The 24,231-nt window shown below is 34.7% G+C and overlaps 1 protein-coding gene across 4 annotated transcripts in view; it reads left to right on the top strand.

The window, feature by feature from the left end:
• The first annotated feature begins 663 nt into the window (after positions 1-663).
• Positions 664-24,231, top strand: part of ANKRD28 (ankyrin repeat domain 28) — a 123,793-nt gene continuing 100,225 nt past the window's right edge. The window contains exons 1-3 of one of the 4 annotated variants that reach the window (XM_021678908.1): positions 2,436-2,552; positions 3,700-3,783; positions 12,233-12,244. In XM_021678908.1, coding sequence (XP_021534583.1) covers positions 2,436-2,552; positions 3,700-3,783; positions 12,233-12,244 — 213 coding nt within the window. Of the gene's footprint in view, positions 2,562-3,699; positions 3,784-12,232; positions 12,245-24,231 lie in introns of those variants that run through there. The other 3 variants (XM_021678909.1, XM_021678907.2, XM_044920522.1) reach the window with 3 other exon arrangements.

Here is a 24,231-nt window from a genome sequence, read left to right as displayed (position 1 = left end):
GTTATTGTATTAAATTAGAATGTACAATACTTAGTGCATCATAAATGTTCAAAAATAGCTATTATGTTTATGAATAAAAATGCTAGTTGATAGGAGAAAGAAAACAAAGATTGAAGGGAAACCACGGTATTTTCTTCGTAATTTTTTGTTGGGAAATATCTGACTTGTTTAGTAAATAGAGAAAGAAGAGGAAACCCAACTATAAATTGGTTGCCTTTGACACTTAATTTGTAGCTTTGGGGAAATTAATTTTATAGAGAAAGGAGAATCTTTGCTTTCTTTATGTTACCCTGTGCCTTTTTTGACATATAGAAAGAAAATTAATGCTAAGGACTTTAAACAATAGTTTCATGAAGCTGTTCAAAAGATTTTAAGGCTTTATTCCATTTCTAGATGGGAAGGTAGAATTATTTAATTTCTTCAGTGAAATTCAGATGATCCAAAGAAGTTTCAAGCTAGGATTTTTACATTTTTACATTTTTATTTTTTCCCTTTAAATATATGACCTGATAGATTAAATTCAACAACCTAGAAATTGTTAGTAAATCTTAAATTTCTTTGTTTGAACTTTTTGCATTTTTGAAAATAAATATATCTGGTTTATTAAAAAATGATCTTGGTAAAAAAGAATAAAATCTTAGATTTGTGTTTTTATGTTCTCATAAATATTTCTCTTTCATCTCTTTTATGGGCTCACTGCAGACATTCTTATTGCAGCTGTCATTATAGGGGGTTAAACATTTGCTATATTGTAACATACGAAAGCGGTTAAGCTGTTTGGAATTGTTTACTTGCTAAAACCAGTGTTAGTCAGCAGAGGCAGTACACCAGATTTCCTTGTGGCTTTTAGTGGAAAATGTTAAAAGCGCACTCATTTTTCAGTTATAGAATTTTTCAGTTTGATCTGGATTAGTCACAGAACTGGCATGAACCTTCTAATTGTGAAGGCTGTCCAAATGCACTATTTTTTTCTCCTGCTAGAGGAAGTTACATCCCGAGCAGTAGCTCAGATCTCTGGTAAGTGTAACATGTGAGCATTACTAGGCATTTCATCCTGCGGTTCTGCAGTCTTTGCTCTTCAGACTGTTGCTCAGTTGGAATGCTTCTGTGGGGCTGATCCTGAGGTTCCGTAGATATTTTTTAAGGACCTACTCATTGGAGGTATTAGTGGCATTTTGCAAGATCATCTGAGGAACGGGGAAGCATCTGAAATCTACTGAAAAGGGTAACTGTAGCGGTTTTTACAGTGGAAGGAAACTACTGGCACAGAGCAGATGATTGAATAAAGTAGTTGGCTCAAAGAAGATGCACAGTCTGCTGTTTTTTCCTGTGAATGAAGACTATTTAATGGAAGCTGTATTCATGTGGAGATCAAAGGAAACACTGGAATGATAAACTACTGGGCTTTTTTCTCTTTTTTTAAAATGAAAAGCCTGAAGCAGTAATTTGAGCTCAAATGCCTTCTAATTCCTTCGCAGCCTGCCTGTTCCATTAGGATCCTCTGCTAACACTATTTCTGCCTGGTGCTGTGCCCTTTTGCTGGAGCAGCCACAGACAACTGCCTGATGGAGAAAGAATGAACGCTCTGCCTTGCTTATGCTATTGATGGGAATAAAGCTATCTGTGTTTCTTCAATTACATGGGATATCTGGATTAATCAAGCTGTATTCTAGTACCAAGAGTCCTATTGTCTCTTGTGGTCTGACTCATCGCATGTAAATGTACTGCAGCTTTGCTATTAATGCAGAGTGTTTTTTTTTTTTTTTTCTTTCCCAAACACAGAAAGAATTGTCAACCTCTGCGCTTTATTTTAAGAATTTGTGCTGAGCTCTAGATATTTTTTTTTTTCTGGATAATATCTGTATTAAACCAGAAGCTGAAGAAATGAAGACAAGTTAGAAGTGGAAACAAAATAGTGAGATTTTTTTTTTTTTTTAATTACAAGGAAGTCAGCTACTGGTAACTATATGACCTTGCAGGCAAGAGTGGGTATAGCTGTAATCATCTCTGTCACAGTAATTGTTTCTCATTTCATTTTGTATTGTGTGGTGTTGTTGCCCCAAACAATGATCTTTTTATGCAAGTAAATTTCTGTGAGACAGAGAGCAATATGACTATTTTGGTAGGGGAAAAATATTTTTAAATGAGCTTGTATTGGACTCTGTTTTAGTAATTGACATGTTGATGTGAAATTTCTTTTAAGTATTATAGTAACCCAACAGAAGATAATAGAATTTTGTTATTTTTAGGAAGTTATGTTATGTAGTCATAATTTTAAACTTCAGTTTTTCTGATAGTACTTACTAACTTTAAAAAACCAGCTGCGCTGTTCAGAGAATGATCCTAAGTGTTGTACAGAAGAGGAAAAACTACTTGTGCTCTTCCAACTGTGACTTTTATCACATAGCTTGGGATTTAGTATTTTAAAAGAGCGAATGAGTCGAGTGTGTATTGTTGTTTTGGAGGAGGTAGAAGATGAATCTCCTGCCTTCATTTCTAAATTGCCACAGGAAAATAAATCCCTACATTCACCACCTTCTGGAAGTGTATTGGTAAGATATGAGAGTTTATGTTTACTGTCTTCTGAACTAGTAGGGTAAATTTTATCTTTTAAGAATAAACATAAGTTGGTTTCCACTAGTTTCATTAAAAACCCAAATAAAGCAATATAGGTATGTAAATATGATATAGTATTACTTGGCTATAAAATGCACACATTTCTGATTTTTACTACTTTAAGATGTTTAGATAACCCATTTCAGACTTTACTTACTATCTCTTACTCTCTTAAAAAGACTTGTTTTAAAAAAATTGAGAATCGTAGTTCTGGCAACCACATTTCTGTTTTCATTTTGTGGTTTTAAAAACTGCTGTAACAAGAATGAGGAACTGTATGTTTTAGGAAAGCTATGGCTAGAAATACCGAGGCACAGCCTTTTCTGTAATGAATTTTATGTATTTACACGTAGCACTTTTATATGAAAAAGAATCAGACTTCATCCTTAACCTTATTTTTAATGTTGTTGTCAATTGGTTTCTTGTTTGACTAGTATAATATGATACCTTATCAGAGAGGCTGTGTTGTTAAGAAATTGTTATATTTAGATACACGTGTTTGCCTCTTCGTGTTTTTCAGGTATATGGTATTTTTTGGTCTTTGGATAGTAGTGATTTTCATCAATTGCCAGATTTTCTTCCTTGGATTTCTGTCTGTATAACGTGTAATGCTAACCCATGCAAGTTACTTAATGCCCCAAAGGAACTTTTCAAAAAGGCCTACTACCTTCATGGGCCTCAGTGTGGCCTAGGAATGGCTTGTTTGACAAGTTATGTTCCACAAGTAGATGTTGAGATGTCACACTTGTATTTGGAAGAGACTTTGTTTTTATCATATATATACACACATGTATAAACAAAAGACTTCTACCCACACAAAATAAAGTTTGATTGTGTTTACTGTCTACCTAATTTTGGTCATACTGAACTGATTTTTTTTTTTAATTAGGCCTTTTTTATTCAGGGAGGAATCCTGTACTTTCATATGATTTGACTTCCTGAAACTTTTGGTTAATGTCAAAAACCAAATTGATTATTGTTGCTAAAGGGGAGAAAAATTTTAGGTTTAAAAGTTATGTGGAAATATCTTTAGAATCATCCATGCAGTGTGATTAATATTTTTATTGCTCTCTTGTATTTTAGCCATCACTGGTGCAAGCTATATTTAATGGAGATCCTGATGAAGTTCGAGCACTAATATTTAAGAAAGAAGATGTTAACTTTCAGGTAAAACAATTAATTCACTGATACTGGCCTTTAAATCTACTTATAAAAACTCTTTCCTGGAGATATGATTTCCTTAAAAAGACATAACACAGTTCTGTAACAGTTGTTGTAAATGAAAGCAGAAGGGTCTTAAGGTAATTGCCTCAAAAGAAAGGGACTGGACATATATTCAGGATAAAGACTATAGCACAAGTGAGCTGGGAGCCTGTGAGGGTCCTTTGTTTCCCCATCTTTTTACTTGGAAATTTTTCCACAGAAAAGCTGAAAAAATACTCTGAATACCCATATATCTTCCACGTAGATCCAGCATTGATAGCAATTTGCCACATTTGCTTTTCCCTCTTATATTTACATGTATTATATATATGTACTCATACAGTTTTTCTTTTGCTGAATCCCATTTGAAAGTAAGTTGTAGACATCATGACACTTCACTATTAAATACTTGTATGCATTTTAGATGAGGGTTCTTTTTTGTGAACTTTAAATAAAAGACATTTCTACTAAGTTTGTATCTAATTTAGAGATCAAATTTGTTTTCTGTAAATAAGCATTGTAAGCATTATACACAGACTCATCTGTTTGAGTCTCTCAGTAAAGAAAGACATATTTGAAACTAAAAGATATAGTGGATTTAACATTCAAGACTGACATGAGACACAGTTTTATAAAGATTGGGTATATGGATAATTTCCTCTGTGTTTCTCTAGTGGCCGGTAGTTTCTTTAATTTACTAAATTGAGGCTAAAAATACATAATTTACTATAGTAAGATCAGATTCATTAATGTGTGTTACTGATACTGGAAACACATTGGCAATACATTTTTCATACATAATTCAGTCCTCTGAATTATTGGGGTGAGGGGGTCATGAATCATAAAGTTGCTATAGCAACACCAAAACAGATGACCAAAAATGATTGGTAATTCTATGAAAACCTGTAGGTTCATCTCAAACTCTCATCTTTTCCTTCATTCTTTCGTACAGTACTAGTATGGTAACATTAAGTAGCTATAAAAAGTATTTATCTTTTAAAAGTTGGATTATCCAAATAAATTTGATCTTTAGCTAAATTGGTTCATTCTAACATTAGTAGTGATCCAACAAAATGCTCTCATTATATTTTTTTTAAACCTTCCTAAGTGAATTGCCTTTAAGTTGATATTTATTGGATACATGCACCTAATTCAGGATGTACATATTTATTTTAAATGGAGTGCCTGGTTACTTACCTAACTGGGGTGTCCTGAAGGGTCGACTTTTCTTAGGACAGAAAATAATTACAGTGGTATAGACTTATGAAAAGGAGGAAAATGGCTTTCTGTTCTGCTTAACTCTAGTCTTTTGGGTTTGTTTGTTTGTTTCCTTAATAGTACTAACAAATCTTATCTTGGTGAGAAAGTTTGGACTATAATGCTATTTACCATGATTAATGTCCCCATCATTACAAAGTCTCATTATAGCCAACACCAGTTTTTGCTATATTAATCAAATTATTTTAAATTAAAAAAAAATAATCATCTTGAGCATCAGTTTATTCTAGTGTCATATCCTTGGGAACTATTGTGTATGTGTCACTAGTGTGTGACCCTCAAACATTTACAATTTTTAGCCTCTACTTATAGGTTCTTTCTTTACTTACTTTTAACCATCATTTCTTAACATCTCCTAGCTTGTGCCCTTACTCTGAAACTTAGGGCCGAACTAAAAGCTAAGTTAGTATTTCAAACTAGTTGGCCCTTCTTGAGGGTGGGTGACTCTTCACTTCTCTTCAGTGATTCATGGGTTTTTGACAAGTTTTTTTTATTGCTACTTTTTGGTCTTTTCTCATGTGACTCAGTAGTTGAAAGTATTATCATAATTTTGCAATTTGTTAAATCTGTGGCCATTTTTTGAATTCAAGATAGTAAATTTTTTATTTTAAGAGGTGATGTATATACATTTGTTTAGTAAAACAATGTTTTGTCATATAAAATGACTCTTGATAGGTAATAAAATATATTTAAGCTTCATGTCAGTGTGATGGCAGTGTTTTTCAAAAATAAGTTTAAGTAATTGACAATAACATCTTTTTGAAACTTACGGTTTTTGAAGTTATTTTTATAAATTTTTAGAATGGATATACAAATTCAGATTTGTTTCTATACTGAATAAACATTGTATTATTTTAGATTTATTATTTTAGTTTCTTCAGTCATGTCCTAAAGTTCTGAATACTGTGGACTACCAAATAGCACCTTTTTTACTAACACACCTAATTGATTTTTAATAAAACTCTTATATTGTTTGGTCTGAGAAGGAAGTCATCTATCGTAGAAGCTAGGTAAGATGATTTCACTAGAAAATACTGGAGTTTCGTATTTGGAAGCTTTGGGCCACAAGTAATTGATTGCCTAACTAAATACAGGTTTATTGCTTATATAATTTAATCTAGAGCAAGGTGATTTGGGGGTTGGTTAAGACAGTAATGCCAGAGCTCTGGATGAGCTTTTCTGTGAGACTTTTAGCTTTCTCCTCATAGTAGATATGACTGCTGCATTATGTGCTTACTAGTTTATTCTAAACCAATCCACCAACAAAGGTAGAATGGGATTAACTTCTTGTTTAGATCAATCATTGTTTATTACCTGGTTTATCCCCTGGGGCAAGAATAGAGGCTTACCATCACTGGTTATATTGCCATTCCATATATGGAGAAAATCACCATTTTCATAGGAAGGCATAAAGGGAAAATAGTTGTTTGGATAGGTAACCTAATAGAAGATTTTTGATTGCCTAGAAGCAGTTGAAATAGCAAACTGTTGGAAAAATAAGTCACTTGGACATGGAAGAAGCACTGTTAATCAAAAAGGTGAAACACAGTATAAAGGCAGAGTGGTATGTATATATAGTGTAAAGAACAATTGGAATATAAGTTATTAGAACTAAGTACTCATATTTTCTTACCTTATTACCTATATATACTACTTGAGCAAATCCATTTAAGTTCTTTGGGACTAACTTTTCTTTTGTAAAATGTGTGGGGTTACAATAATGGACTTCAGTGCTTTTTCAACTTCAAATTTAAGATGATCTAACAATTCTGAATGACCTGAATGACGTGCTTTTGCCCAGAAGGTTTCATTTGTATGTCTAAATATATGTAGCCAAGGGCACCTGAGTGGCTGTGTCGGTTAAGTGACTGCCTTCAGTTCAGGTCATAATCCCAGGGTCCTGGGATCAAGCCCTACATCAGGTTTTAGCAAGGGCGTCTGCTTCTCCCCCTCCCCTTGCTCATGCTCTCTCTCTCACTCACTCACTCTCTTTCAAATAAATAAAAATCTTCATAAGTAAATGAATGAATGTAGCCAAAATAATAATAATTATTACTTACTTTCCCTAGGATTTACTAGAACTTAATGCCATGTTGCGGAGCCCAAATGATTTAGTCTGAAATATTAATAACACATTTCAGAGGAAAGGTCTGACTTTGTAAGAAAATTATTTTCTACACATAGAAGTTTTCTTCTATCCAGAGTGATAAAAATTGGTGTTATGGAATTTTATTTCAGAGACAGTGATATGACTAAGCCTTCTTATGTTACGTGATTCAATTCATACAGCAATCTTGTAAAGTTGGTAGGTTAACATTTCCATTCCACCAATAGTTAACAAAACTAAAACTCAGAAAGGTTGAACATCTCCAGGATCAGTAAGTATAGAAGAACAGGAATTTGAACCCATGTCAGACTTGATAGTAACTGGGGAAATAAAGTAAATTGGAGAAAGAGAAATATATTTTCTTTGTCAAATAGTGCCATAAAGCAATAATAGTTCAAAAATGGATTTTTCGCCCTAAAAGCTGTGGCCATGTTCTATGGATTCCTACCTTTTAAACTGTAATGCAAGTGTGATCCTAATTTTCATGATACCAAGTGCTATTAAATGTCAGGATTGCAAATGAATGAATACATAAGCCTCCCTGGTACCTGATTTTTTGGCTAGATAAAAACATCATTCAAAGTAATATCAAACTAGGGGTAATTATAATCTAGCCAGAGGAAGGCTTAGATTATGAGTGACCCTTTTTAAACACAAAAGAGTTGATTTAAGAGCTAGTCAATAAGTAGACCTTGCCTATATCTATCATATAACTTAATATTTTTGGAAATGCTATCTTGTATATTTTATTCGCTTCTGAATTTAGCTTTATCATTCGAAATATTTGGGGATTGATTTGCCCAAGTAGCCTTCCAAATTATTAACATCTTTTAAGCTTTCCAAAAATATTTTCTGGGATCACTGAAATGATACTGATTTTACTTTGTCAGATGAAGTGCTTGGCAAGTACACATACATACACGTATCACACAAGCAGATCATTAGTTTTCATTATTATTGTAATAATATTGTTGGCAGTTAACACAAAGTAGTAAACCCTAAGTTTACACAGGTTGCCTGAATTCCACACATCCCCACCCTTCACCATGTTCTCTAGTCTTTTCTGGAAATTAGCAAGAAGTGCTCTAATCTTCAACCAGTCTTTCTTGTGGTCACATGTCACTTCTGCTGGCTTCCAGTATACCAAGTTGTTGATGTTCCTAAACTCTTAAAACCTCTTTGCTCAGTTACTTGAGGTCACATGTACTCTCTGTCCTAAAACTATACACATGTACACACTGTATGCATGTACATGGTCTTCTGTAGCTACTCACAGTTACTAGTATTGGAACCCATAACTCTCAGCCCCATCTCAGGTGTACCCACCCAACTTCCTCCTGGCTTCCATGGGACGTAGAGTAAAAAGGGGGGAGTGAAGAAGAGAGAAGAACCAACTCAGTTAACACTCAGGAGAGAATTCCTCTATAGTTTCTCCATGCCTAGAAATGACACCTCTCCTCTATTCTTGCCAGTGCTTCTAGATTCCGGTTTCAGATTTTTAAATTTTCTTCACCAATGTGCAGTTTTCCCCGAAGATCTGTAAATGAGTGTATGTACTAAATGTCATTGTGACTAAATGGCTTTTGGGTGGTTCTGAAACAAAGACGGTATTGTCTAAATGAAACCAGCTGTTTTTGCAGCTAGAAACTGATGGTGGCTTATTTTTATGTTCCAGTCATGTATTGTTTTTTATTTAGCATATACACATTTTGCATCTTTTATTTTTTATCCCCAGTATATTTGGGGAATATATATTGGGAATGTGGTATATTAATAGTCCTTGTTAGTAATGAAAGCTTCCTCATTTTTCTTGATAGCCACAGAGTTTTGCATTCTTTATAATGTAATTTATTTTACCAGTCCCCCTTTTAGAGAGCATTTGGATTATTTTTAAATCTTGCTAATTGGAAATAAAGTGGGATCCAAGAAAACAAAAATTCTGCTTCAGTGGACATGCAGAAATTTTAGAATGTTTGTATTTATTATGAATTATTAAACAAATTATTGTCTTTCCAAACAGACTAAATGTAGTCTAAGTTCTTTGAAGTAATTTTCCTGGACATGTATATATAAGTAGGTGTTGGGTAAACAATGATACTTTTAATAGAGATGAAGTATCTTTACTCGTATACTCAGCAATAAAGCTGATGATTTTTTTATACTTATTACATATAAATAAATAATGATAGTTACATAGTATAGCAAAATGTCATAAATTCTGTCCTAAATTTCAGACGGAGCTGAAGTTAGTAATTGGTCTGTTAGGTCTCAGCTAGCACCTCAGCCTTTTGTTTTGTTTTGTTTTAGTGAGGTATAATTGACATACAATAAATTGCATATATTTAAATTGTACTATTTTCATAAGTTTTGGCATGTGCATATACCTATAAAACCATCACCTTAATCAAAGTAGCTAACATTTCTATCACTCCCAAAAGATTCCATTTGCCCCTAACCTCTGATCTGTTTTGTGTCACTATAGGTTAATTTGTATTTTCTAGAGGTTTGTATAAATGAAATGATATAATATGTCATTTTGTGTAGCTTTTTTTTCACTCAGCATAATTATTTTGAATTTCATCCATGCTGTGGCATGTATTAACAGTAATATTCCGTTGTATCTATAAACACAATTATGTTTATCCACTGAACTATTGGTAGACATTTGCGTTGTTTCCCTTTTTCATCTATTACAAATAAAGCTACTGTGAACCTTTCTGTATAAGGCTTTATATGAACATAGGCTTTGCTCTCTCTTGGGTAAATGTCTAGTGTAAGGTCAGACCATATGGTAGGTATATGTTTAACTTTTTAAGAAATTGCTAACTTTCCAAATTGGCTGTATCATTATACATTCCCACCAAGATATGAAAATCTGTTTTTCCACATTCTCACCAATATTTGGTATGATCAGTCTTTTCTAATGTTAAAAATTCTAATAGATTGGATACACTGTATCCATCCCACAGTGTATCTCATTGTAGTTTTAATTTGCATTGCTGTGATGACTAACGATATTGAACATCTTTTCATATAGCTCTTGACAATCTGTATATTCTCATTGGTGAAATGTCTTTTCAAATGTTTTTGCTAGTTTTTTTTTCTTAATTGGATCGTTTTCTTGCTCTTGAGTTTTGAGAGTTCTCTATATGTTCTGGATACAAATACTCACTCTGTGGCTGTGTTTTCATTCTCCTAAGAGTTTATTTGAAGAGAAGTTTTAAATTCTGTGATGTCCAGTTTATCAATTCATTCTTTTATGGGTCTTGATTTTGGTGTTGTATCTAAAAAGATAGCTATCGGGGCGCCTGGGTGGCTCAGTCGTTAAGTGTCTGCCTTCGGCTCAGGTCATGATCCCAGGGTCCTGGGATCGAGCCCCGCATCGGGCTCCCTGCTCCACGGGAAGCCTGCTTCTCCCTCTCCCACTCCCCCTGTTTGTGTTCCCTCTCTCGCTGTGTCTCTCTCTGTCAAATAAATAAATAAAATCTTTAAAAAAAAAAATAAAATAAAATAAAAAGATAGCTATCTCAGTGTCACATAGGTTTTCTTGTATCTTCCAAAGGTTTTATAGTTTTAAATTTCACATTTAGATCTATAATCTGTTTTGAGTTAATATTTGTATATTATTCAGGAGTGCCTGGGTTAAGTGTCTGCCTTTGGCTCAAGTCATGATCCCAGGGTCCTGGGATCAAGCCCCACGTTGGTCTCCCTGCTCAGCAGGGAGTCTGCTTTTCCCTCTCTCTGTGTGTGCTCTCTCTCTCAAATAAATAAATCTTTAAAAAAATATTTGTATATTATGCACGATATATACCAAAGTTCACTTTTTTAATATGTGGGTATATTCAGTTATTAAAATATTTGTTGAAAAGACGATTTTTTTTTATTGAATTGTCTTTATATCTTTATTAAAAGTCTGTTGTTAATGCCAGTACCATACTGTTGTGATGCTATAGCTTTATAATAAGTCTTGATCACCAACTTTTTCCTTTTTCAAAATTGTTTTGGGTGGGTCCTTTGTGTTTTATATAAATTTTAGAATCAGCTTGTCAATTCTAGGGGCAAAATTGGATTATGTTGATCTGTAGGTCAGCTTGGCAAAAGTTAACATCTTAACAATATTGAGTCTTCTGACCCATGAACAGGTTATAGCTCTCCTTCTATTTAGGTCATTTTTAATTTCTCTCAGCAAATTTTGTAATTTCACTGTGGATGGCCTTTTATATATTTTGTGAAATTTATATCTTATAAATTTTGTTTCTACTATAAATGATACTTAATTTTTTTTAAAAATGCTAAGTATTCTGTACTGAGGTAAGTTTTTCTTGAGTACTCTGTCCAGTGCTCCAGGAAATACGAGTTTTTCACCTTAGCTTGTGTAAACAGGATACTTTCCTGTATGAAACCCAAGCACTGTTCCTTCAAAATCCATATATTCTCACTGGGGGTGATATCACCTCCGACTTGGCAAAATTTATTTTTTTGCTGTGAGTATGTATGTGTATATGTGTGAGAGAAAGATCGATCACCTTATTACAATGATTAACAACCCTCCAAAGGGCCAAACTGCAGAGATTAGGTACACAGTAGTAGTAAAATTTCATGGGGGCAGTTAGGGAAGAAAAAAAAAAAAGCCTCAAAAAACCCCCTAGGTCAGGGTGATAAGGAGAAAAAGGTTGATTGCTTTAATTACTTTGGATGCTTCTTTTCCCCAGACGTGTTTTTATACACATGTGCTGTTTTGTACTTAGCTGAGTACACAAGGGGATAATCTGCAGATCTTTGAGATTTTCTAGCTGTACCAGCCTCTCTCTGTTACTCTGTCCTGAGAATTCTAGCCCCTGTATTCTCCCCAGACTCTCAGCTCTGTCTCCTTAACTCAGGCAAATATGCCTATTAAAATATATGTAGCTCTGTAAAAGCCATTAAAAATAATTTTATTGATTGAAACAACTGACTGACATTCCATTGGATGTTTTCAGATTTACACCTTACATATTTTGTGAAGTGCAGTTTTCTGGTTTAGTCCAGCAGTATTTTTGAAATCGAAATTCTGTACATTAGTTTTCTAAACAATAGTATTATATTTGTTAATTAAATTGCCCATCATAGATGGGCATAGATTACCTTACCTCCTCTTATTCTAATAGGACTTGGTATTGATACGTAATTTTGGGGGTGCCTGGCTGGCTCAGTCTGTAGAGCATGCATCTCTTGATCTCAGAGTCCTGAGTTCAAGCCCCATGTTGGGCATGAAGCCTACTTTAAAAAAATAATACAAGATAAGTAGTTTTGGCAAGTAAACCTTAGCATAGGAGTGTCTGATTACTGCTAAATTTGTAAAAGAAAGTAAATTCCGTGTTTATAATAGGATTCTTTGTGGATTTGTCTTTTTAATATTATTGCTGATAAAGCAATGTCTAGATTACAACATGAATTAATACCAGATTCTAAACTTGCTAAATAAAATTTGCCTCAGGGCAAGAACCATGCCTTCCATTTTGTAGGATAGTTAGTAGTAGAAAGGGATCTTAGAAATCAAGTAGTTAAATCATCTCTGTTTTTTTTTGTTTTAAAGATTTTATTTATTTGACAGAGAGACACAGCGAGAGAGGGAACACAAGCAGAGGGAGTGGGAGAGGGAGAAGCAGGCTTCCCGTGGAGCAGGGAGCCCGATGCAGGGCTTGATCCCAGGACCGTGGGATCATGACCTGAGCCGAAGGCAGACGCTTAACGACTGAGCCACCCAGGCGCCCCTAAATCATCTCTGTTAAAGATGAGGCAAAACTAAAGCCCTTGGAGTTTATTTGATTTGGTCACTTATATTTAGAAGAGATATAGGATAAGAGTCCAGTTTTCTTAACGTCCAGTTAGTTTTCTGTCCATGTTGTCTCCCCTGATTTGTCACTCCTCAGTTCTGCCTAGTGGTTTAGTACTACAAGAAATTCTTAGCTTTTCCCTTATAGCTGTAAGTATATAAGCCCTTATTAAATACTTCCTAGCTTAATTTGGTATAACTTGGTATGTTGGTTCATTCCCTTGGCAAATTAGTCCCGGTTACTCTGCTGGGGACTGGGAAGACAAGTCCAAGTCATACATACTTTACCCCCCTACTCTTCCATGCTCTTTCATGACTCAGGATATCAGTTGTGCTCTCATTGTCTCCAACTCCCTTTGCCTCATCTTCAGTTTCTGTTCATTCTTTAGGTTGCCCTTAATGGTAGGCAGAATTCCTAAGATGGCCCATAGGAATCTTCCCCCTCCGCCGGGTGTACATTTCTTATATAATCTTCTATACTGTAAATAAATGAACCTAGAGGTAGATTCTTCCTTAGGTCTTCTGGTGAGAACACTGCTCACTGACACTTTGATTTCAGCTTTAGGAGAGATCCTGAGCGGAAGACCCAGCCACACTGTGCCTGGACTTCTGCCCTGCAGAACTGTGAATTAATAAATGACTGCTATCGTGAGCTGCTAAGTTTGTGGTAATTTGTTATGCAGCAATAGAGAACCAATATAAGACTAACATCCCTTTTCTGGAACACCTTTCTTGGTCTTCCAGGTAGATTATGGCAGCCTAATAGATGTCCACAGCTCTCTAGATGTTTGTAGCACTCATATAAATTAACATGTGTCTTGTTTAATACCTTTAACCTAGGGACCTGGTTTGAATTATTCCCTGTATTTATGCCCAGTCTATGGTAAATAGTAGCCATTTAAAAAATGTTAGAAGTGAATGAATAAAAATAAGACATAGTCCCTGACTTTAACAAGTGTATAATGTAAAGGTGTTTGGCTATGTTGTGTGTGGGTATTCTTGTTTTTATTTGTGTGTGGGATGTATTTGGGTTTTGGTGGGTGGCAGCAGTTAGCTATCAGTTGCCCAAGTACAAATTAAGTTTTAAACTGGCTTCTTTCCATGTCATTTTGCCTTGCATCCCCTTCAGTACTTGCTTAGACAATTCAAATCACTTTGACATAGGAAGGGTGAGTTCCTAAAAAGAAAAAAAGAAAGAAAAAAAAAAACACATGCACTTGAAATGCATGTGGGCAAAGGTACTCTTCTCTTATGAAATAACTTTATCATTTGCAGTATTCTGTTGATGATCTGTCAAAGCATTGACTTTAAAGGGACAGTGGGGAGGGAGACGGAGCAATTCTATCCAATTCTTTGCCAAGGGGACTAAATCCCATCTTTCCTACAATGCTCAGGAATAGAAGTTGGCTTTAGGGAAGGCATTTAATAAATGAGTTTCCCTGACAAACTAGAAAGCAGCTTTACTATTTTTATATTACATCTAAATCATTATCAGTAAATAAAAGTAAAGTTTGCAGGATTGCTGAACACATACCACAAAGCAACACAGGAAAAAATGGAAACTTCACAGGTGAAGAGGGCATGCTGGGAGCTGCCATTCATTGTTAAGAACTGCCTAATAAGCCAAGTGTATAGTTTTTGATAATGTGGGGTTCACTTTTCATGCTGCCAGAATGGTGGCACATATAAACTATAAACAAGACTAAATAGCTGATATATTGGTAATTATGGGTAAACCAAAGTACCTGTAATAGCCAGTCAGATTTGGGAAAGGAAACTTCCTGTCCCATCCCACCCCAAATCATGTATTCACAAAGAAAATATATATATATTTTTTAAAGATTTTATTTATTTATCTGAGAGAGAGAATGAGAGAGAATGGGGGGGAGCGATAGAAGGAGAAGCAAGCAGACTCCCCACCGAGCAGGGAGCCCGACGCGGCACTCAATCCCAGGACCCTGAGATCATGACCCGAGCCGAAGGCAGGTGCCTAACAACTGAGCCACCCAGGTGCCCAAGAAAATACATTTTATTTGAATTACATAATTATAAATTATCTAGTATAAACGTGAGTGATTTAATTAATAGATTAATTAGTAAATGAATATTTTCCATAAAATTACAGTGACAAAACCTTGAGATACATTTTTTCCAGTCTTAGAATTGTTGAAGAAAACATGGAAATTACATAAATATTTTATCTTATTTTAAAGATTTTATTTGTTTATTTGACAGAGAGAGAGACAGAGACAGAGCATAGCAGAGGGAGAGGGAGAAGCAGACTCCCTACTGAGCAGGGAGCCCAGTACAGGGAATTGATCCCAGGACCCTGGGATCATGACTTGAGCCAAAGGCCGACTACCGACTGAGCCACCCAGGAGCCCAATTACATAAATATTTTAAACTAATGTACCATTGTTTTCTGTGGTAGTTTTTATAGACAGTTAAGGGTTTGAATATTATTTATTGGGTGCCTGGTTTAGGAGAACAAAACTTGCCAAACCAACAAAGGAAGCTACTGTTCTTATTCTTTTTTTTTTTTTTTTTTTTAAGATTTTATTTATTTGTCAAAGAGCACAAGCAGGGGGGAGCGGCAGGCAGAGGGAGAGGGAGAAGCAGAGTCCCCGCTGAGCAGGGAGCCTGATGTGGGACTCGATCCCAGGACCCTGGGGTCATGACCTGAGCAGAAGGCAGACGCTTAACGACTGAGCCACCCAGGCATCCCATTACTGTTCTTATTCTTTTTTTTTTTTTTTTTAAAGATTTTATTTATTTATTTGAGAGAGAATGAGAGAGAGAGAACACCTGAGAGGGGATAGGGTCAGAGGACGAAGCAGACTCCCTGCCAAGCAGGAAGCCCGATGCGGGACTCGATCCAGGGACTCCAGGATCATGACCTGAGCCGAAGGCAGTCGCTTAACCAACTGAGCCACCCAGGCGCCCTACTGTTCTTATTCTTAAGCTGAAATACCATGTCTGAGCCTGTGTCTTCTGCCAATTTTTTTATATGCTTATCCTTTTAGTTCAGTTATATTTTAATTGATATTTTAGAAGAATGATGGAACACTCATGTCCAGTGTTTTTGTCCTTCTTTCTTTTAATCTTTTTAAAAATTGTGAAGTGTAACACATTCAAAATATGTAAAACAAATGTAGATTATTATGAATTATTTAAATGTAACCTTTACACAGATCAAGAAACAACGTTGCTATTGCCACAAAACTGCCCTTGGTGCCCACCTTATGTCAGAACTGTTTATTCCCACCCTGCAATGTGGCCATTAATCTGACTTCTATAACTGTCTCTCTCTCTCTCAGTTTTCTTCGATAATTTTGCCACTTAATTATTCCTCTCTAACCAGTACAATTTAATTTTGCATGTTTTGAATTAAATAATCTTACAACATGTATTCTTTTGGGTCTGGGTTCTTTTGCACGACACTATCTTATTTCAAAAATTTACCGGTGTTATGTGTATCTAAGATTATTCGTAATATTCCACCAAATGTATGCACCACAGTTTATCCATATTCCGCTATTGATGGATAGTTGGGTTATTTCCAGTTTTTGCCTATTATGAACAATGCAGCTATTCATAAACATGCCTCTGTTGCACATGAGCATTTCTCTAAGGTATATACCTAGGCATAGAATTTCTGGCATGTAGGCTATGCATATATTCAGCTTAATAGAGAATACCGTATTATTAATTTATACTCCCATGAGAACTGTATGAGATTTCTTGTTGCTCCACATTTTCGGACACATACTTGGTTTTTGGGTTTTGTCAGATTTCTTTATTTAGACATTCTATTTTTTATGTAGTAGTATCTCATTATTTGTACAGTTTGAGTTTTTTATGACAGTGTCAAGTACCTTTTTATGTTTATTAGACATTCACATAGCCTCTTTTATGTAAAGTGCCTATTCAGTCTCTTGCTCATTTTTCTTTTGAATTTTCTCTCTTACTAATTTACAGTATGTATCCTAGATATGAACCTTTTGTGAGCTGTGTATGTTGCAGGTGTCTTCTCCCATTCCAGCTTGACTTTTCACTCTTTCTTGTGTCATTGAACATGAGGTCTTAATGTTTAGTCAAGTTTTTTCAGTATTTTCCTTCATGGTTAAAGCTTTTTAGCTTTTGATATCTTAAGAAGTCTTTCTCTAACCTGAGTGATAAAGATAATATCCTGTATTTGTTTCTGAGAGCTTTATCATTTTGCTCTTTACATTTAGCTTTATATAATTGCAATTAAATGTGAATTGTGTGACTGTTGAATCACAGACCTGTACCTCTGAAACAAATAATACATTATATGTTAAAAAAAAAAAAAAAAGCTAGCAGGAAGAGAAGAATGAAGGGGGGGAAATCGGAGGGGAAGACGAACCACGAGAGACTGTGGACTCTGGGAAACAAACTGAGGGTTCTAGAGGGGAGGGGCGTGGGGGGATGGGTTAGCCTGGTGATGGGTATTAAAGAGGGCACGTACTGCATGGAGCGCACTGGGTGTTATACGCAAACAATGAATCATGGAACACTACATCAAAAACTAATGATGTTATGTATGGTGATTAACATAACGTAATAATAAAAAAAATTAGGCATATAATGGGAGGTAGTGTTTTTTGGCTTTTGTTTTTTTTCCTTTCCCAAATGGGTACTAAGTTTTCCCAACACAATGTAATTACTCATATTTTGTTGAGCTGTTATCTTATTTTTTGAGTTTTGAGAGTTCTTTGTATATTATGAATGCAAGTTCTCTGTCAGATATATGATTTGCAAATGTTTTCTTCCAGTGTATGCCCTGTCCTTTATCTTTTTAACATATTTTCCTCAGAGCAAAAGTTTTTCATTTTATGAAGTTTAATTTATCAACTTGGTGGATTGTGCTTTTAGTGTCCTATGCAAGAACTCTTTGCCCAACATACACATTTTCTCCTATCTTATCTTCTAGACATTTAAAAATCTTAGATTTGTCATTTAGATCTGTGATCCTTTTTGAATTAATTTTTGTATTCAGTGTTAAGTATAGATTGGCGTTCATTTTTTGGCATGTGGATTTCTGGGACCATTTGTTGGAAAGGTTATATCTCCATTTAATTGCCTTTGTACTTTTGTTAAAAATCAGTTGATCAGATTTGCATGGGTTTATTTCTGGATTCTTTATTCTAGATACGTCTTTTTTCCTTATGTCGCACTACCTTGATTACTGCAGCTTTATAGTAATTCTTGAAATCACACTGTGAGAGATTCCCAACTAAGTTCTATTCACTCAGAATTGCTCTGGCTATTCTAATATCTCTGCCTTTCCATGTAAATTTTAGATCGTTCATATATACAAGGAATCCTGCTGGGATTTTAATTCAGATTACATTGGATCTACAGATCAAATTGACATTTTAGCAATAATGAGTCTTCCAATTCATGAACATGTTATTCCTATTTATGTAGGTTTTCTTTAAGTCCTTCATGAGTGTCTTGTAGTTTTCAGCATACAAATCCTGCATTTCTTTTAGGTTTATACCAAAGCATTTTTCTGTTGTTGTTTTTGTTTTCACTTTCTCTCTTCTTTTCTTTTGTATTATAAATACACAGTCTTTAAAAATTGTATTTCTGATTAATTGCTAGTATGTGGAAATACAGTTGCTTTTTGTATATTGACCTTGCATTCAGCAACCTTTCTAAACTCATTCTTGGATTTTTTAAATAGATTTTCTCGGTAAACAATAATGCCATCTAAGAGTAGAGACAGTTTTATGTTTTCTTTCCCAGTCTATAATGCCTTTTGTTTCTTTTTCTTTTTACTGACTAGGACTACCAGTCTGAGAATGAATAGGAATGACAAGAGTAGACATAACCTTGCTTTATTTCTGATCTTAGAAATCCTCACCATTAAGTAGGATATTGTCTATAACTTTTATAAATACCCTTAATTGGGTTAAAGGAGTTACCTTCTATTCCTAGTCTGCTGTGAGAGGTTTTTTGGTTTTTGTTTTCCAATCATGAAACGGTGTTGTTTTGTTAAATATTCTGATGATGTGGTTTTTTATTTAGTCCATATGCATTGGTTGATTCTAGAGTTATGATCTCAGAATAAACCCCACTTGGTTGTGATACATAATTCTTTTCATGTATTATTGGATTCAATTTGCTAATATTTAGTTAAGGGTATTTATATCTATGTTGAATGATACTGTCTATAGTTTTCTTGTAATGTCTATGCCTGGTTTTGGTATTAGAATTATAACATGTTGGCCTCATAAAGTGGGATGTACTCCGTCTTCTGCTTTCTAGATGTGCAGATTGGTATTATTTTTTAAATGTTTGATAGAATTGACCATTGAAACTATCTGGGTTTGGAATTTTCTTTCTTGGAATGTTTTTACCTACAAGTTTAATTTCTTTAATAGCTGTAGGACTACTTAGGTCACTTTTTTTTTTCTTTGAGTAACATTTGTGTCTTTGAAGGACTGATTTTGTCATCCAAATTGTAGAATTTATATGCCTAACGTTGTTCATAATATTCCCTTAATCTTTTTAACGTCTTTGAGGTTTTTACCCATGATCCCCTCTTTCATTCCTGATACTGGTTCTTTCTTTTTTCTTTTGTTATTCTGGTAAGAGGATTATCAATTTTATTGATCTTTTCAAAGAACTAGCTTTGGGATTCATTATTTTCTGTAGTTTTTCTGTTTTCACCTTTGTTGATTTCTGTCCTTTATTCTTTCTATCTTCCTACTTGCTCTATGGTTATTTTATTCTTTTTCTAGTTTCTTAAATGAAAGCTTAAATTATTAATTTGAGAACTTCTTTTGTGATAGAAACATTTAATAAATAAATTACCCTCTAAATACTGTTTATAACTTCATCCTTAAAATTTTGATGTACAATATTTTAATTTTCATTCAATCAGATTCAGAATATTTTCTGGTGTCCTGTGAGATTTCCTCTTTTCATGGGTTATTTAGAATTAGTTTTCTTTTTTTCTCTACTATTAGAGTATCAACTTTGATTTCCAAATACTTAGGGAGTTTCCAAGCATCTTTCTGTTACTGATTTCTAGTTTAATTCTTTTATGGCCAGAGTACATACTTGTATGTTTTCAATTTATTTTAATATGTTCAGGTGTGGTTTTGGGCTTAGAATTTGGTCTGTCTTGCTGAGTATTTCAAGTGCAGTTGAAAATAAAGTATATTATTTTGTTGTTAGGTAGAGTGTTCTATAAATATCAATTAGACTTGGTTGGTAGTGTTGTTCAGGTCATCTATATCTTTGCTGATTTTATGTATTTACTTGGTTGGGTTGGTTATTGGGAGAGACATGTGAGGTTTCCTATAATTGTGGATTACCTATCTCTCCCAGCATTTTTACCATTTTTGCTTGCCTATACTTCGAAGCTCTGTTATTAGTTGTATATTATGTGAAGATTGTGATGTCTTTTAGATAAATTGACCCTTTTACCATTATGTAATGTCCTTCTTTGTCTCTGGTAATTTTTTTTTTAATTCTGCATTCTAAGTGATATTATTGATGTAGCCATGTTAGCTGTCTTTACATTACTGTTTATATGGTATATCTTTTAACATCTTGTTAACATTAAGCATATCTGTATCATTACATTTAAAATGATTTCTTATAGGTAGTGTATAATTAGGTATTCTTTTTATATCCAAAATGACAATCTGAATCTTTTAATTGGTGTGTTTAGATCTTTACATTTTTATTTTATTTATTGTTTTGGCTGGATTTAGGTCTGCTGTTTTTATTTGTGCCTTCCAAGTTTTGTTCTTCTTCCCTCTTTCCTTCCTTCTTTTGGATTATTTGGATTTATTTAGAACTATTTTTATGTTCTTCATTGGCATTTTGACCATATCTCTGTTTATTATTTTCTTTAATAGTTGATTTAGGGATTACAATATATATATATTTTCACAGTCTACATAGAGTTAATATTTTACCACTTCAAGTTTTTCTTTTTCATTTCATCTTATTTATTTTTTATTAAAATATAATGTATTACTGGTTTCAGAGGTACAGGTCTATGATTCATCAGTCGTATACCCAGTGCTCATTACATCATGTGCCCTCCTTAATGTCTATCACCCAGTTACCCCATCCTTTCACCCCCTCCTACCCTCCAGCAACCTTCAGTTTGTTTCCTATGATTAAGAGTCTCTTATGGTTTGTCTCCCTCTCTGGTTTCATCTTGTTTTATTTTTCCTTTCTTCCCCTACGATCCTCTCTTTTGTTTCTTTTTTTTTAATATGGTAGCGATGAGCCACCTGGGTTTTTTTTTTTATTTATTTAAAGATTTTATTTATTTATTCATGAGAGAGAGAGAGACAGAGGCAGAGGGAGAAGCAGGCTCCCCGCGGAGCAGGGAGCCCGATGCGGGACTCGATCCCAGGACCCTGGGATCATGACCTGAGCCGAAGGCAGATGCTTAACCGACTGAGCCACCCAGGCGTCCCCTCTGTTTTGTTTCTTAAATTCCACATATCAGTGAGATCATATGATAATTGTCTTTCTCTGATTGACTTACTTCCCTTAGCGTAGTACCCTCTAGTTCTATCCACATCGGTGCAAATGGCAAGATTTCAGTTTTTTGATGGCTGCGTAATATTGTGTGTGTGTGTGTGTGTGTGTGTGTGTGTGTGTGTGTGTACACACACCACATCTTCTTTATACATTCATCTGTCAATGGACATCTGGGCTCTTTCCATAGTTTGGCTATTGTGGACATTGCTGTTGTAAACATTGGGGTGCAGGTGCCCCTTTGGATCACTGCATTTGTATCTTTGGGGTAAATACCCATAGTACAATTGCTGGGTCATAGGGTAGCTCTATTTTCAACTTTTTGAGGAACCTTCATACTGTTTTCCAGAGTGGCTGCAGCAGCTTGTGTTCCCACCAATTGTGTAGGAGGGTTCCCCTTTCTCCGCATCCTCGCCAACATATGTCGTTTCCTGACTTGTTCATTGTAGCTATTTTTACTGGTGTGAGGTGGTATCTCATTGAGGTTTTGGTGTATTTCCCTGATGCTAGGTGATGTTGAGCATTTTTTCATGTGTCTGTTGTCCATTTGGATGTCTTTGGGGAAATGTCTGTTCATGTCTTCTGCCCATTTCTTGAATGGATTATTTGGGTTTTTTTTGGGTGTTGAATTTAGTAAGTTCTTTATAGATTTTGGATACTAGCCCTTTATCTGGTAAGACATTTGCAAATATCTTCTCCCATTCTGTCAGTTGTCTCTTGGTTTTGTAGACTGTTTCCTTTTGCTATGCAGAAGTTTTTTATCTTGTTGAAGTCCCAATAGTTCATTTTTGCCTTTGTTTCTCTTGCCTTTGGAGACGTGTCTAGCAAGAAGTTGCTGTGGCCGAGGTCATTAGAGTTGCCATGTAATATATGTAATACATTGAACTCCTTCCCAGAAAACATTAAGAATTTTTGCTTTCAATTAATTGTGCTTCCTTCATACTTAAAGGTCTATGTTTCCCTCTGGTATCATTTCCCTTCAGCTTGAAGAACTTCCTTTGGCATTTCTTTTTAGACCAAGATTGCTGGAAATGAATTTTCTTTAGTTTTCCTTCATCTGAGAATGTTCTTAGCTTGCCTTCATTTCTAAAGGATGTTTTCATGTGATGCAGGATTCTCCTTTGACGGGGGTTTTGTTTGAGTCTTCTGGCCTCCATGGTTTCTGATGAGAAATCCAGTCTTTCAAATCTTTTATGTGTAACTAGTCCTTAAAGCAGTCTAAGAAAAACAATTTTTTTCTTTATCTGGGTTTTAACAATTTGATTGTGTGTCTTGGCATGATTTCTTTGTGTTTATCCTACTTGTGGCTCACTAAACTTCGTGAATCTATAAATTTATGTCTTTTACCAAATTTGGGAAATTTCCAGCCATTATTTCTTCAAAACATTTTTTTTCTACAGCACTTTCTTTCTCTTCTCCTTCTGGGACTCCAGTGACACAAACGTTAAGACCTTTCATATTGTCCCAGTTGGTATTGTATTAAATACAAATTTTCATACTGAAGATCCTCCTGAATGAAAGGATAATGTTTTTTAAAGGTGTTGAAAACTCTGTTTGATAGGTAACTAAGGGGAACAAAACCTGCTTTTAATTCAGCTGCTAAATAAAAAGCAGCATATAAATTATATAAATCACTTAAAGAACATATAAAATTATAAGAAGTCACCATACAGGCTTGATTTTAAAACATTTTTATAATTTAGTAAGATGAATCATTTTGTTCCCTGTCCCCCCAAAATAGGTTTCTCTGTGTTGTATATTTACATTGATTTCACTGGTATCTACCAAACACAAATAGCCATGTTTGTATATGCCCACTGTATTGGAGTTTGTGCATAGAGTTTTAGAATGAAATCAAATCTTTCTAGTAAATCTGGTGATATAATTGGTATGTTTCAAGTTCAAGATTTTTTCCCCTTTGATAGTAGCTGTGTAATCTGATACTTACTTGATTTTTCAGTTCTACTCTAAGTTAAGATTTAAGGCTATAAAATATGTAATTTTCTAGTATTGCATATTCAGATCACCTTTATTAATTTGGAATATATGCTTAATTTAACAGTCAGATATCATGGCTATGGGTAGTATTTGTGCATATATTTGTGACAATCTAGATTTTTTTTTCTCAAGTTGTTGTTACTGTATAAAATGTTACCTTGTGCTGCAGATTAATCCTGAAAGTTGAGTGAGGGTATGTTTGGGTAGCCTTGTTCAGGTCTTTGCTTATAAATGGAGTGGATTGTTCCATCACTCCAAGGCATTGATTTAGTTTCAAAAACTTGATCAAGAAGTATGAATAGTGAAATTAATTTGTTAGATGTATCTTCCTTGTTTACTAGCCATAAACTGGAACTTTTTTTTTTTTTTTTAAGATTTTTTATTTATTCATTTGAGAGAGAGAGAGAGACAGAGAGAGCACACGCAGTGGGAGAGGCAGAGGGAGAAGCAGACTCCCCACTGAGCAAGGAACCTGATGTGGGACTCAATCCCAGGACCCTGGGATCATGACCTGAGCTGAAGGCAGACGCTTAACCGCCTGAGCCACCCAGGCATCCCAAACTGAAACTTAATAATTGGTTTAAAAATATAAATCTTTCAGTTGTATAGTCTTGTAGACAAGAATGTGATATTTTTGGGCGCCTGGGTGGCTCAGTTGGTTAAGCGACTGCCTTCGGCT

Source organism: Neomonachus schauinslandi, chromosome 1, assembly GCF_002201575.2.
Source record: "Neomonachus schauinslandi chromosome 1, ASM220157v2, whole genome shotgun sequence".
In the NCBI taxonomy this organism is placed as follows: domain Eukaryota; kingdom Metazoa; phylum Chordata; class Mammalia; order Carnivora; family Phocidae; genus Neomonachus; species Neomonachus schauinslandi.
The sequence above is the reverse complement of the archived record's forward strand: the minus strand, read 5'-3'. Positions and strand labels throughout refer to the sequence as shown.